A 16,669-nucleotide genomic window follows, 5' to 3' on the forward strand; every position below is an offset into this window, starting at 1 on the left:
CCCCCAACTCCTAGGATCGCTTACATCGAATCTTACCCGCCTGCAGGACCAATCAAATATAAAATGTCAACGTAAAACCGTCGTTCACCGGTGTAAATAATACCGGCAGCGATAAAAATCGCCTGCGGGGATACCGAGAAGCGTTACAAAAAGAGTAGACGACGGGAAGAAGAGAAGAGAAAAAAAAAAAAATAAATAAAAAACGAGTAAAAAAACAATTAAACAAAACAAAAGAAAGCATCGCCGGAGGGTTCGACGGAAGAAGGGTTCGGGTTAATATTCGGGGTTTCTGGCTGGTATAACGGAATGTTGGTAACAGCTGATGCCGGCTCCGCTTTGTCGGAGTCTCTCCCCTCCCCACCACCCCCACCCTCTCTCTCTCTCTCTCTCTCTCTCTCTCTTTCTCTCCCCGAGAGTGGCGCGCGCAGCGGGTCCAGGCCAGGTCGCAGCATCCATCCCTCGGGAGTCGGGGCGGCCGGTTCCAGTGGCGCCCTCTTTGCCAACAGCCCCTCTCGCCTTGAAACAAGGGGCCGAGGCGCAGTCAGTCGTGGGTGAAGTGCGCGCGAGTGTGCAGGCTGCGCGAACCTGCCGAAGTGCGAGAGGCGAGGAGAGAGAGAGAAAGAGAGAGGGAGGGAGGGAGAGAGAGGATACGACGTGCGCTACGTCGGCGGGAGGGGGCGGGAAATCGGAAAGTGCCCCGACGGTACTTAGGTCAGTGTCCAACCCTCGCCGATCCCTAAACTCTCGCAATTATCATCAACCCCCAGTCGTGGAAATTGAGCGGTTCGAGCCGCGCTCGTTTTTTCCGTTCCTCCTGTCTACCCTTGAGCTTTTTTTTTCATTTTTTTCTTTTTTTTTTTCCTTCGTTCGTTACTTATGGTTGAATTTCGCTCGAGGTATTTGTTTTCACTCGTCTTATTCGTACCGCATCTCAAGATAGTTTTTTTTTTTTTTTCATTTTTTGATCGAAATATTACCACCGACCGAATGACAAAATTATGCTTTTTTTTTCTGACGAGAGTGAAAGAGATGGCGTGGAAATTTGGTCGTATTTAAACGGTGCGGATGTTTGATCGTTTGATTTATTTTACGTAATCGAACTGAAACGATAGTTGGGAATGTTTTATTAATTCTTGTTTATAAGTCGATCGTGTAACTTTGACGAACGTTTTTGCGAGACGATTTGAAATGGAGAATCTAATATCAAGCCTGAGAATCAAATCGGTATTCGAAAATTGGTAAAATTTGCTTTTTAAAGTTACGATACGATCGGGAAACGTTACTGCGGCAATTACGAGTGCACCAGTTTTGGAATTCGAGTAACAATTACGCGGTGAAATATTGTCAGCGAGGATCATTGATCGGTTTTTCAAATTTCACACACGGCTGAGACATTAGCATTGAAATAATCGCTTTGTTTCTCTCGGGCTTTCCGAGTCGCTCCGAGGGGATGATTTTGAGAGGCGAAAAGATACATCGAACAAATTTTCGATACCTTTTACGTATCCGGAGCCTGCACGGAGAGAATCAAAGAGAACAGATTTGACCGAAAGCTTCGGGAAAATAGGAAAACACGAGATTTTTTGGTGAAACATAATTTTTAAAACGTAGAATTTACTCTAAAAAGAGTTAAAACTGTTCAGGGTAAAATCTTGCGCATTTATAGCGTGAAATATTTTCACTTAAATTTTCTCTTTTCTTTCTCTCCGTGTGCAAAATGTGAGGGGTAGAAGAAGAGCTTAATTCGCGGTGGGTGAAATGAAAGGGCAGCCGTACAACGAAATTTTGGGAAATTCTCAGGAATTTCGCGGAGCCGTTTTCATATCCGTAATGAAATTCAGCCGAGCGACGCCGCGATGATTCGCTGCAGGTTGAAACTCCGGAATTAGTACATATCTCACTTTAATTAAGATTCGTATCTGGCGTATACTACGAGGCGCGGAAATCCATCCAACCAACCAACCAGCCAAGTATAATTTCGCATCATATCTTGAGAAAGGGATCATCAACGCCGCGAAGCGACGGACTGTTTCTTATCTTAACTTCTCCGGGTACGATACGTGCGCTATAATTATTGGAACAAAGTTTATGCAAATGCAAAACGACGAAGCTGAGAACGACGATAACCATAAACAGCAGCAAGCGTCCGCGAAAAAAACATTTTTCTTTTCTTCTTTAAATCCTTCTACCGGAAGTTATTTCATCGGGTTCGTCAGGTTGAATCGTTGCATAATTTTCATCTCAATTCTGCGTTCAGAATTTTACTTCCTACCGTATCGGCAGGAATTTTATTCGATTTATCGTTCTTGCCAATTTCTCCTTTTTTTTTTTTTTTTTCATAATTGCAACGCGTATTATTATTTCTTACAATCTAGACTAATTATCTTATACTCTTGTACGAAAAGTACAAATTAAATATCTTTTAAACAGATATGATATATATATATATATATATATATATATATATATATATATATATATATATATATTACAATCCTGAACTAAGTTTAGCGTATTATCATTTGTCAGAGAGAATCGAAATTACTTTTTGCAGAAATCGTTTTAAGTTTCAGGTTGTCTCGTCTGAGAAAAAAAAAAACCCCGAACGCATAATATGAGAACGTAATCTCGTAACGAGACTTGACAGAAAATCGTTTGAAAGTTCGGGCATCGAATTCATTCCAATTCTTACGTAAATTCAATGATCAAAAAGTAAAAGGACAAAAAAGTAAGCTGTGTTTTTCCAGATTCCAATCATATCGTACAACCTTACGTACAGTTTCGAACTAACAATCGGGCAGTAAAATAAGTATGTGAAAAACAAGAGCGAAATAGGAAATTATTCATTCGGCGTTTTCCTTCCAGCCAGTGTGGCGTGAGCCTCGCTCTTACAAGCTATCCTAAATCGAATCCGCGCGATCTCGCATAATAATTCTTCTCGCGTTTTTATGCAGAACTCGTATTCAGGATTGTGGGTCTCCCTCCATTTCCCGCCCCACCTTTTTTTCGATTTTCTAAACCCTTCGTCCATTTCTCATCTCTCCAAATATCGCGATACTTTTTCAGGTTCTGATAGCGAAGCTGTTCGAGTCACCGAACAGACTCGTGCTGTTTGTCGAAAATCGATTGACGAACGTGAAGTATTGACGATAATAGTTGAAAAAAAAAAAAAAAAGAGTCGACAAGAAGAAATAAGATCGAGTAAACGCAACGAAACACGTTCAAAACACTCGTTGTTTCGCGGTGGTGACAAGAACTATGTAATACAACGATTGTTCCAAAATTTTCATCAACGTAAAGAAAAACTCTCGTCGACGAACGACTAGAGGGGAAAAAAAAGGCAAAAAACAAAAAAAAAAAAAAAAAACCTCACCTCTAAAACACCCGTGACTGTGATAATTATCGAAGCTGGTGTATCAAGACTTGAAGTGAATAATAAATACAACAATAATAATAACATAACAAGGAGCGTGTACCCTTGAAGTAAATCCACTTTGCTGTGAAAGTGACCGAAGGGATAAGAAAAAAAAAAAAAAATAAGATTCGCGGTGGGGTAAATAAGGGTTGGGTCGGGGTGGGGGGGTGGAGGGTGGAGGGTGGAGGGTTGGGGGGTGGGGGGTGGGGGGCAAGCATGTCCCCGACAATCGGGGAGACTCTCCGCGTTTGGCTTCTCTCGGCGTTGGTCGTCCACGTCGCGGTCGCCGGTAATCCAGACGCGAAACGTCTATACGACGATCTACTTTCAAACTATAACAAACTTGTGCGTCCCGTCGTCAACACGTCGGACGTACTCAGGGTTTGCATCAAGCTGAAACTCTCCCAGCTGATCGATGTGGTAAGTCGTTTGATTATATATATATATATATATATGTATATAAGGTTACGTTTATCCGTCTACCAAACCAACCGGGAAGAATTTTAATCCGTTGAAAACGGTTGGGATGCGAGATTTGTACGATTGTAAGAGCGATTGCAGGTTTTCGTTAGCGTAACGATTTGAATCGTCTGATAAGGAGAAAAAAGTATGTTTGGTTTTCATCGCAATAATGTCGTTGGTCAATTTTTTTTTTTTTTTTTTCCTGGCTGTTTACAAATTGTACCTGTTTATTTTACAGACCGAGGGGTCGATCATTGTGAAATAATTGAGGCACACGTGACACTGTTTAAACCCACGTAACAATGAATATTTCAGAAAAGTTTCTGAAATCTTTCACGAAAGGAAAGAAACATTTCAAAAATATTACAAAAAAAGGTTGCTGCAATTTTAAAATGTACGCGCCAGAAACTTGCGAAAGATTTCTTGATTGTTGTTGTTCTTAAAAAGATTCTCATAATCTTTCTATGAAATATTTTATTGAAAGTTTCTTAGAAAGATTTCGTGTTATGTGGGTATAAAGAATGCGAAAGCTTACATGGAATGCTAAAGATTACAAAGAATACAAGAGATCACTGTAACCCGTGTAAGCCAGATTGGAACAATGATTAATCCCTCGTTGACTGGATATTTTTCAGTTAGATAAATCTGTGATATTAATTTATTGTTTCACCGACGTTGAATTATTCCAATTGTTTGAATCTCAACCTCAAAAGTTTAATCACGTGACGTTGCGCGATCCTTCGTCATTTTTATGTTTTATTTATTCGTAGATGATAAATTTTTGCGTGCACTTGCTTTGCCCTTCGTTTAATCCTTGCGTTAATCCAATTTTTAATCTCCTCTTGTTTCTCAATTATTTTCATAATAATATATTTTACCTTTATCAAAATCCCTTCCCGTGACGAGTTGCACCATTTTTCATTCATTTTCTACCGATTTTGAAACGTAAGTAGCATCGACGATCACTAAAAATGACAAGCATATATAATATCTAAATATAAGAATTAAGTGCATAAGTAAGTTATCGATTTGTCAACGGCCCAGAAAATCAAATTGACGAAACGAACGTTCGTCAATTTTCTTTACGCAAACAACCACTTTGTTTAAATAATCGATTGCTCCGAAACAAAGTGCAACGTTCCACGCGTGATAAATAAACATTAATGTATCCGTTGACTTGTAAGCAAGAATTCTCGTAGCGCGTTCCTATGCGAATTACGTTATAATCACACAGAGTAATTTATGTTTTTCGGTGTAATTTTGGTAAAAGCTTGCGGTTCGCGGTTAGGAAATAAAACGAGGGCGCAAATAAAGGGATCGTTTTTGCGGCAGTCTCGTACTTAAAACGGAGCAATAAACTAAACCAAGAGGGACGGTAGCTTTAAACTTTTCTCTCTCTCTCTCTCTTTCTTTCTTTCTTTCCATGTATAAAGACGACATAAAAAAATGCACGAAAAACGTTGTTACTTTGACGCGTGACGTTCAAAAATTTCACAATTTTGGCTGGAGAGGCAGGACGGAGAGTAAAAAAAGAATTGAAGCAAGAAGAAGCGAGGGGAAAGTAGTAAGGAAGGGTGAAGGAATATTTCTCCGGGAGAGAGATTTTTGCCCCTTCCATTATGATGACGGAGAAGAGAGTTTGTTGATGGTTTTAGACGGCACCGAGTCAGGTAGGCTTGCATACCTCGGGGTTGGTACGAGAAAGCTCTCCGATGTGTAACAGCCAGCTTGCGACTCCCCGTGGATGGGCAGTAAACATTTGTTTCCCCCTGCGCAGACACCGTCATTTCATTTTCGCTAAGCGTACCGAAATGTAACGCTTCAACGATGCTTCGCGCGCCTTAATATGGTTTATGTAAGTTTGCATCTGTGTGTGTGTGCCAAGGTGTACGTATGCTTGAGTTATGCTCGTGTACAGGCACACAGAAGACTCGAGGGTTTAAATTGACGAAAATTCGCCAGGCTCGAGATTCTCACCAACGAAACGGTATGAATATTGAAATTGTTACTTTGCAACGCGTCGTCTGGTGGATGAAAAAAATCAAACTTATGGAACCAGACTGAGAGCCGACCGTTTGCCGTGTTTTTTTTTTTTTTTTGCTTGCGGATATAAGTAGAACGGGAATATTGTTGATTACGTTTCACTGATTTATGCGTTATATTCAGTTATTTGAAAGCCAAAATAATTTGGATTTGATCTCGTTAAGATTAAAAACTTTGCGTGTGTGGTGACGAAATCGCACCGACAATCAGGCTCTGATGTCATGAGGATATTTTCGAATATTACGAGTTGTTAATATTATGTTTCGCATGGAAGGTCACCTGGGATTATCGATTTTAACACGGTATTAATTCATGACGTTGGTGGGGGTAAAAATACAGAATGATGAAAAAGTAGATGGACTTGAAGTAATTGATAAATTTAATTTGAAGAATTTGAGAACGTATGAAAGCAAAATATGGAGAAGTAAGAAAATAGAAAGATCAGAGTACGGAATGCCAAAATTTAGAATCGTCAGAATTTTTTTCGTTAGTATGTTTTGACCTTTCTCTATCTTGTCTTTTTGCACTTCAACTTTTCACATTTTCAATCTTCTATACTTGGACTTTGTACAGTTTTATAATTCTACGAATTAGATTTTCGTATCTTTGAAAATTCGATATTTCAATCCCATCATTTGCTGATTTCCGGTATTTTGCCTCCAGACAGTTTTTTTTTTGTTTTTATGTTTCTCAAAGCTTCTACATTAGATGATTATAATTAATGGTCTTGCAATTCGCAAGGCAGAAGTCTTCATGCGCGTTGTGTTCATGAATATATGATACAATATACAGAAAGTCGAAATATTCTATGGAAAAATCAAAATGTAAAAAGTCGAAGTTTGTAAAACCAAAGTTTGGAATCGTTGTAATTTTTTTAATTACACACGAGACAGATTTTCTCATCTATGGAAATTTGTTGTTATCGATTTTTTTTTTACGTGAATTCTTTCACATGCGGAGTCTTCACGAGAAGAGAAAATCCCATACGTGTCGTATTCTGTGTCGAGAAGCAAAGAGGAGGGCTGAAGGTGTCCTTACACATGGAAAACCTGAATAACCTAAAAATGTCAGGGTATTTAAAAGGGTCATGGAAAACCTGAAAATGTACGGAGATTTTTAACTTATTCATGGAAAGATGAGGTAACAAGTTTACTTTTTTATATCGAGAAAACAAATTGATTTAAGCTGACTGTTTTTGTACGTTACATGATTCTTTAATTCGAATTGAATTTGAAAACCGAATAAAGATACTAACAAGCCGAACAATTCAGGTTTAAGCAACTTACTAGAACTGGGAAAATGTCAGGGAAAAGCTGGAAATGTCATGTCATTTTTTTTCTCAAAAATTTGTGTCCACCTTGAGCACTGCAAGCCTCAGTGGGTGAATTAACGTTTCGGAATACCGTTTTACGTCTCTAACGAAGTTTCACGAAGGCGTCCCTCTTTCACCCTCTACGTTTTATTCGTGACGTTGTACTCAATGCGAAAGAGTTTCGCACCCGTTTTTCTTCCTCTCTCGTAACGACACGTTGCGGGTGTATGGATTCTCCGCAAGGAATGAGCTGAAGTCTGAATTATATATATACCTACATTGAACCGAGACGGTATTTAAAAAAATAATTTTATAACAATTAATCACTCACCGATAAAAATTTCTATTCACGGTTACCGTCAAACGTCCTTGACTGTATTCATTTTTTACCATGACCGAAAAATTAAACACACAGCTCTGGTTACCAAATAAAAATTAGTTTTGTAACCGAAAACAAAATAAAAATCTAGTACGTGGTACTATTTTCGTTATTACGGTGAACAGAATTTTGCTGTATATGAATTGAAATTTCTTTTACCTTGAAAAACGACAGTCAAATGAAAAATTGTATTTAATATTACAATAAACAGAAGATATAGTATCGACGATTAAAAATAACCCTAAACAGTTACTTACAATGGTAAAATTTTCATCCAATTCCAACGATATAATTTAAACCGTTATTCTTTAACGATAGTAATTTTACCAGAATTTTCCAGTAACTATGACGATTATTGAAATTCTTCCCAGTTCAGCTCCTTATCAATACTCTTAAACCTGGTTCTTCAACACAGTGAGAAAATCAACCAGCAATAAAGAGATTTTTCTCTGTCGTCAATAATGTATCCTGCGATTATCTCCGTTCAGTTATTCTACTACAAATCACTTGAGGGTATTTTTTGCGCTGAGTGAAGTGTTTTATTATACCCGATAGGTAGAGTCCGTTCTCAATAATACGTAAATTATACTGGCTTTAAATAAACAAGGGTTATAATTAATTATTACATCTAACGACGAGCCAGAATCGAAATTATTCGATGAATTGTGTTGCCAAACGTAACGTTATGTCGTTATTTTTTTATTTTTTTGTTTTATCGAAATTTTCTTCCGCTCGTGACATTTTTCCGCGTATTATCGTTATTATTTCCTCAAACATTCGATGACCTCGGGTTTCTATCATCGTTACGGATTTCTTGAAATTTTTTACGCATTTAGGGCGGCTTGCATCAGGCAGGTAAAATTATTCAGCAGATAAATTATCAATTTTTTAGAGTTGTAATTTTTGGATCAATGTTTGGTAAATTGGCTTGGAATTTTTCTCTCTCAATGTCACGTATTTGCGCCTTATTACAAACAAAGATCAGTAAATAGGCAAACAATATTCGGGTTCGTTCAAGGAATACAGTAGAAACATCCCGCTATGATCAGACTCAGCGTATCGCTTCACTGCATACGTAATGCAGCTGAGAGAGTCAGTTTTTTTTTTTTTTTTTCTTTTTTTTTCTTTCCAGCTGCTCTCGACCGTATCGGAAATTTTACCGCAGTATTATCTATCATACCTCTGGTAATTGATGGAAAAGCTCCTTTGCAAAAATACGAGCGGTGAAGGAAGTAAAATGTCTGATAGAATATTCATCGGTTTCGTTTCGATGGGCAGGATACTTACCTGTACCCGATTCAATCGAAATCCATCGCACTCTTATCTGACTCGTTCAGGGGCAGAACAGTAATTTGTTGCATGTAATTTGCACAATCTGAATTCAATTTTCCAAAGCAACTCGAAACTTTTGAACTCTTCTCATCTTCCACACTCTGACAACGAAGAAACGATACTCTGTTATTATTTTCAGAGTCTCCGTTTCCATTTGACTTTTATTTATCTCCATTCGAGAATCGACTCTGGGATAATGAGATTCTTGAATTTAGAACCGATCAATCGTTGTTCAATCTCTGGATATATTTTTGGTGACTAAAACGAGCCGCCGAAATAATCAGAATAGGATCAAAATCATCTGCAGAGTTCGATCGTTTCAAATGTTCTCATTGTAAAATCTTCTTTCTCAAATCGTTGCAACTATCTTATCCTGTGTTATTTCGAATTTTTTCGGAATCATTTCTATCAAATAGTCGGGATAACACAAATAACGGCGAAAGAGATTTTTTGAACAGTTCTTTCTTGCTTTTTTTATATTCTGACAGAGACGATCCGGCTTACTTAAAGTTTGGATCGATCAAGTATGAACGAAAACTCAAGTTGCTTGGATTAATACATAGTTCCAATGATAGATTTTTCGGGATTCTATAAATAAATAAACAAATCTCTTATTAGACGGTAAGAAATTGTGAAAAATGACTGACTACTCACGATCCACTCCTTTTTTTTTTTTTTGCAACCTTCGGGATTTATAAATCGTAAAAAAAATTGTCGTGTTGCGGTAAAAAAATGTCACATTGAGAGAGAATGAACGAATGAATCAACGAATATTTCTCAGAAAGAGAGAGGGAGGGAGACAGAAGCAAAAGTAAGAAATAGGTATAAACCGGCAATAGCTATGTTACGTCTCTCAAGATATCGAACAATTCCGGTCCAGAGAGCAGAAAAGACCCCGATTCGATATGCCGGGAAGTGGAAGGCGGACCTTGATCGACCATCTTTGCGATAGGCCTGCGGGATGAAGGCATTGACGAGGAATCTACGGTCTGGCCTTTTTCTGCCTCTGCCCATTGACGGAGCGAGAAAGAAAACGAAGAAAAGAGAGAGAGAGAGAGAGAGAGAGAGAGAGAGAGAGAGAGAGAGAGACGCCCGTTCGCTTTCCCCTTGAGTACAAATCGGTATGGATATGTGGAAACTACCCTCAAGCTTTGTTCGGTCAGCAGCAGCAGCAGCAGCGTTAAAGATGGGATGCTCGATTAATGCCTTCTAACCCTGATCGATCCTCCCGCAGGAAACTGGAAGAGGATTCCAGGATGCCCGAAAATTTCTAATCCCGTCTATTTTGTTTCCCCGCCCCCCCCCCCTTTTTTTTCCTTTTTTTCTTCATCCCCGTGAACGATTTCTTCCCACGAGAGGAATCTGACTGACAGCTGTTATCTGGGAGGTACGGAAAAGTGGAAAATGCAAAGATGAGCGACACGGAATTTTTCGGCTATTTTAAAGACGATGCAACGAATCGAGTGATCGGTAAATTGTACATGTTACTTTATGTAGCATAAAGTTGGCCAAGCTTTATTGCCCGGATGCCGAAAACTAAAATACATTGAAACTGAGTTTGTATTGCGGAATAAAAACAAACGGGATGAAAAGCATTGGCGAAAGCTTGAATAATAACTTTAAAGAAACGAATCGATTGGTTTCGTCTGGATCGATCGATTTTTTCGGACGAATAACACAGTTATTTGCAAGTCACTCAGAAACGGCTTAGGATCAGACCTGATTCAGGAGTAACCGCATCGATTTAGGCATGATTGATAAAAGCTCATCGATTCGATTTTGAGATACAACGTTGGACAAAAAATTGATCGTTACAAACGACGAGTGAAAACTCTTTGGGTAAAGAGAGAATTTAGAGCAAGTTAATAAACGATAATAGTTGGGTGAAAAAAAAGTTCTTGGAGAATTGCATTTTTTATTTTTTATTCTTTTCGGAAACTTTGCAACGAATGCTTTCGAATGAAATATCACGAGATGCACACGTGGCGAAATGGAATCGGAGGCATTGATCGCAGGGAATTCTTGCGAGGGTGGAATAAAATTACTGGATTTCAATCCGAAACGCGGTGCCGGAAGATTTATACCGCACGTGAAATAGTTCCCTGCGCCGTTCCTTCCGCACCACATTCGGTAAAACTTGCAGACTTAAAGGTGCAGAGATCAATTCAAGGCAGGATAAGAAAAGTTTATCTCATCAAAATATCTCATACAAGCACAAAACTCGCAAGGTGGTGAAAAATGCGCCGAATAAAAGATATCTTACGAGCCATTTTTTCACGTCGCTCGGGCACAAACGTATCTTTTGGTCGTGAAAAAACGAGGCGACGTTGAAGTTCCGAATTTGAAAAGTTCCGGAAACGCTTAATTCCGAATTATTCGACGGTGAAGCTTGAAGTAAAGAAATATAAAAAGCTTTATGAAACTCGAACGAAAATCCAAAACAGAGAAAGATCAAAGTGGTGAAATTTCACCGAGTCAGAAATTCACAGAACTAAAAATCTTCGATCACTCGGAATTTCCTCGTTTCAGATGTTTAAATTTTTCTCATTTTCGCGCCGTCGTAACTTTGACTTGTCGGAATTGAACCCTTTTGGAAGTCTGCGCTTTCCGAACCTTGAGCATCGGGTTTCGAAGCACTCAAAATTTTGCTGCTTCGTCAAAGTTTGATTGCATTACTCAAAGTTTCGCCTTCAAAAAATTTGATATTTCGACACTTTCGGAAGTTTTCAAAATTCGAAATTTCAACCCGGGCACAAAAATACGGGTCACAAGACATCCTTCGAGCGGAATATTTTTTTTCTTTTCTTTTCTTCTCTTTCGATGACGTTCACTTTCGTACTGCCTGAATATGCGGCATTAAATTTTTCCCACCTTCTTCAATTGACGCAAAGAATCTAAAGGTTTTACATGTCCTGAAACGGGTATCGATCGGAAATCGGTAGATCATTTCGAACTCCTTTTTTTCTGCCCCGTGTTATGCTGTATCATTGCGTGCCAGATATAAGAGGTTGGGAGTATCAGTTTTACTAAAGCCCCTATAAAGGATCAGCCTGTTAATATGATCCGCGATATTTGCGCCGTAACGCAATTTGGGATTAACGACTGCTCTGCTTAATGAGCCGTGCATCGATATAACAAGACGGGTTTCTGCTGAGCCGGTAATAAAATCTTTGAAAAGGACACGCCAAACGTTATTACATATCACAGTCCAGTTCGAAGGTTCGAAAGTGCGACTGAAGTTGATCGAGTTGAACTCAGTTTAGTGGGAAAAAAATTACTAGTAACATAAATTTCAGCTACGGTAGCACGATTATCGATAACCTTGAAGAGGTTGCAATATTGCATCAACTTGTTACGACGATGACAAAAATCTCGTCGTTACTTGATGGATTTTAAGTAAATACGTACCGCTCATTTTGTATTCGTAAATGATGAATTTTATACAAATATACAAAATCATCATCCGGGTAACTGTAAAGTGTTTTATTTTTTTTTTTTTTGTCTTCTACGTTGAATGATTTTTTCTTGGTTACAATTCATCTGCACTTATGTGTAATGACGTCAGTAATCGTGTGCTTTTGACCAACCGGAATGCAAGATAGAAAACAAAATTTTATTAGTTAGTTTACAGAGAAATGACCAAGGAAAAAAATCAGACGTAGTTTATTGAAATCAGTAAGTCTTTGCAATTTCTTTATCGTAGAAATGATTCGACAACGTGACTTCTTCAAAATCATAAACAACTGTGTTAATATAGCTAAAATTTGTAATTTTTATTCACTGTTTTCGTACTGATGGAATATTGTTCCAACCAAATTAAACTCGATCAACTTCATCCGCACTTTGAAACGTTCGTTATGTCGTATTTTTGGTATCGATACAGATTTTCGACCGATCTTTAGGTTCGGTTCATCCTTAACAAAAACGCGGAGCTAAAGTGGCAAGTCGAACGTCAAAATGCTCAGCGTGAAGCTTTCTTGCTCAACTCGAAGGTTAATTTGCCCGCCAGGTGGTTTGGATTAATGGAACCGATTAACCGTCCGGACCTTCTTGCTGAGTTTGCCACAAATTCACCGACCGAATGGATTTCAAAGCTGCTACATTTGAATACAGCTTGCAAAATTATCGCAACGTTGCAGTTGCAGCGGGCGGACAAATGTGGAGGAACATTATGCAAAATATCTCTCTTGATTGTGTCTCCTACCCCCCCACCCCCCTCTCTCTCTCTCTCTCTCTCTCTCTCTCTCTCTCTCTCTCTCTCTCTGTTTCTACGTGCAGTGACATGTCTCTACACGGAGCTTGCAAGCTGCGGGATTCGTACTGCGTCGGGTTACTGGCTCAGGGTTTACCTTGCAAACTGCAGACTTGCCATATGCAGGCGTGCAAACGTGCGCACATCGCTCGCAGGTTTATGGAAATCTGCAGCCGAGGGACTCGCGACGATGTCAAGAAATGTACCTGGGGAGGAGTTGAAATTTCGAATTTGAAACGTTCCGAAAGCTTGAAACTCCCAATTTTTTTCGTGCGGAAAGTTAGAGTAAAGGAGTCAAACTTTGACGAAACATCAAAGTTTCGAACTGTTCGAAACCCGACGCTCAAAGTTCCGAAAGGACAAAATGCCGGAAGGCAAGTCAAAGTTCCGAAAGTGCAGACGTGAAAAAATTTGAACTCCAGAAACATCGAAATTCCGAATGATCCAAGATTTTTAGTTCCGTGAATTTTAGGCTTGGAAAAAATTCACCAATCTGAGCTTTTTCTGAGTTGGATTTTCGACATTTTTACTTTCGGAATCCTGGTCATTTCGATTTTTGGTTTTGTTGAATTTTTCGGAACCTTGGATTTCGGAACTTTAAGGCCGTCGTGTTTTCCGACCATTCGAAGCTTCGTTGTTTCTTCAAAGTTTGATTTCTTTACTTCAACTTTCGTCGCGAAGCAATTCGGAATTAGGCGCTTTCGGAAGTTTTCCAATTCGAAACTTGAATCCTGCCCCAAGTACCTCAACTCGCAGTTCGTTAATCGAAAACAATCTCAATTCGAAATTAAATTCGACTCTAAATTGCATATAAATGCGAGTCCGTTTCGATGAAACTCATCCCGAACAGCACAAATGCAGGTCGATTCGACCCTCGCGCGTTAAACTTCCCCTCTTTACGGGTATACGTATATTCCACCCATACGACTGTATAACGCGACTAGCTGTCGAAGGTAAGCTTGACGGTGGCAATAACATCCCCTCCCTCGAATCGAGGTACGTGGCACCCTAATCTTCTGGCAGCCCCTTAGATAGTGGGGCATAAAGCCGGTACATGACCCAAACATTATCTCTGAACTCTCGAAACGGCCCGGCGAGAACCCAAAGTGTTTAAACAACCGGCGACCCCTCAGACAGCTGAAACTCCCTTTTGGCTTCTCTCTCGTCACGACCGGCGGCGGAGGAGGTGGAGGGTTGACGAGCCAATCTTCTTATACTCACACCTAATCGCTAACTCCTGACAATCCCTTTTCGACTCGGCTTTTACCCGGGAAAAAGAGGAACTTTGCCGATACACCCGCGTCACTAACAAGGAAGTTATCCCAGCTCGATCTCTCGGATTTTATTTTCTTTTGTAATATGTTGCTGGAAACTAAAAACTAAGCGAGACATTTATTTATTTTTTTTGTCATCTGCCGTTCGACACTCTGAGGGGATGAAACGACCCTCTGAAGTATCGCATGTCAAGCGACGATTTGGCAGGTATTTTTTTTTTTTTTTATTGAAAAAAATTACATTTTTCATTTCTCGTTACGAAAAAACTTTTCCAGTTGGATTGGTTAAAAAATATTATGTTCTTGCGGATGAAACTACATCACCCCTTGACAGGCCTTACTTTGGAGGGTGATTTCACCCCCTTAAAGTGTTTAATGGCAAATCGAAAAAAAAAAAATACGTATCGCTTAGTTTTTAGTCTACTAAAACATATTACAAGAGAAATCAAATCGCCGAGATCATCCCGGGATAACTTCTTTGAAATATGAATCTTTGATTTAACGTGTAATGTAAGTTTGAGTTGAATTTTTATCCGCTTTACTGCAGCTGTTGCAGTTTTGTTGCAGTTTTCAGTCGTCTATTACTCTAAGCCACGTATCATGGTTTGCAATCTATTCTATTGCTTTTCGACACGAATTTTATACACGAAGTTTCGACTCTCGTTTGTCACATTTCGGAACTTGTTGAAACGGCGGGTCTGCAAATTTCTGTTGGGAAAGGTAATAAAGCTCGCAAAAATTGATCAGAGTGCCAAATTTTGTATATTAAATTTCCGCCGAATGATATCGTATACGATCTGTGATCGTCGTAATATGAATTTTCACGTTTTGAACCTGTATTTCATCATTTATCCCGGCAGTGGCTTAGCTTCCTTACAAGAATTAGGAAACGTAATTGAGCGAATTTTGACGACGCGCGTTTCACCCCTAATTCGCAATTGCACAGCTCCGGATGCTTCTCGTTAGCTCGAAGACTTGATGATAAATTGGCGGATGAATTATATATCCAAGTATATTAGCAAGTTGTACCTCGAAGACTGGATGCGACAACGCGTCAGCTCGACGCATGTTCCGTATACCAGATTTCCGCTTCAAGGTAAAATAATTTAATATCCCGCATCATGGAGGCACGAGGCCTAACCCGATATCACCCCCGCTATACGTTACAAATTTCACCCGTGTTTCTATGCTAGATTAACGTAACATCCGGCTGATCCAGAGTCGCTGGCGGCTGGCTCTCATTTCCCTTACACGTAGGTTCGTGTCTCGATACTTACATAGATATACATACGATAAGCCGCAACGGAAAAACCATTCTCACCTGTTTTACATCCTTTTTTTGTACATTGAGAGAATTTAAAAAAATTTTTTTTTGCAGATTTTTTCTAGTTGTGACGGTATACTAATAGGTTTTCGATACTCGAGAATTATTGTCGCGATGTAACAAATTGATTTGAAAAAAATCGTGAAAGTTGAAGGTACGATTCATTCCTGAGAAAGTTACCACTCTACACGTATAAACATGGTTTACATAATTTATGAGTTCTTGGGGTAGCTGATGCCGAATCTGAAATTGGATTTTCACAAATTCAAAATAGCGGATCCAATACAGCGGATGAAAATTTCAAATTCTATCGAATCCGGGGGAAAAAAACTCTGTCCAGGCTTTTTTATCTGAAGTTAAAATTTGAAAATTGAGTAGGCCGAATCCAATCAGCGACCTCAAAAACCTCTGCGTAGATTTTTTTGACCGTATTGAATCAAATTTGAAATTTTTTCCCACCGTATTCAATCCATTGTCCTGAATTTTCAAAATCTGATTTCAGATTCGTAATCAGCTACCCTAAAAAAGTTGGGATACTATCTTGTTATAAAAGTTAACTCACGATCAGTAGAATAATGTGTGACTCGAAAAGTTAACGTATTTTAATATAAAAGTGATGAAGGAGGTTCTTTTTTTTTTCTCTCTGGTATTTGGTAAAGAAGATTTGCCCCGTGTACGTTTATCAGAGTGTTTCAAAAATTTTTTCAAGTTGAGATGAGGATTCAGGATTCAGGATTCAAAGATGAAAGTTCTACGTTATGTTGAATATCGTTTACACTGGACTTTTTATTTATTTATCAAACATTTTTCAGAATTTACGCTGGATGATAGCGAATCAAAAACTTTGTATTCAACACAAATGTCACGATGCATAAT

The 16,669-nt window shown here is 39.0% G+C and overlaps 1 protein-coding gene and 1 long non-coding RNA gene across 5 annotated transcripts in view; both read left to right on the plus strand.

Moving 5' to 3' along the window:
* Positions 1–648: 648 nt before the first annotated feature.
* Positions 649–3,420, plus strand: LOC124216420 (uncharacterized). Its single transcript, XR_006882607.2, has 2 exons — positions 649–711; positions 3,067–3,420. It is a non-coding gene; the product is annotated as an uncharacterized lncRNA (long non-coding RNA).
* A 211-nt stretch (positions 3,421–3,631) lies between these two features.
* Positions 3,632–16,669, plus strand: part of nAChRalpha4 (nicotinic acetylcholine receptor alpha4) — a 136,289-nt gene continuing 123,251 nt past the window's right edge. For all 4 annotated transcript variants that reach the window (XM_046620918.2, XM_046620920.2, XM_046620919.2 and 1 more), the window contains exon 1: positions 3,632–3,835. In XM_046620918.2, coding sequence (XP_046476874.1) covers positions 3,632–3,835 — 204 coding nt within the window. The remainder of the gene's footprint in view (positions 3,836–16,669) is intronic.

This window comes from Neodiprion pinetum, chromosome 4 (assembly GCF_021155775.2).
Source record: "Neodiprion pinetum isolate iyNeoPine1 chromosome 4, iyNeoPine1.2, whole genome shotgun sequence".
NCBI classification, from domain to species: Eukaryota; Metazoa; Arthropoda; class Insecta; order Hymenoptera; family Diprionidae; genus Neodiprion; species Neodiprion pinetum.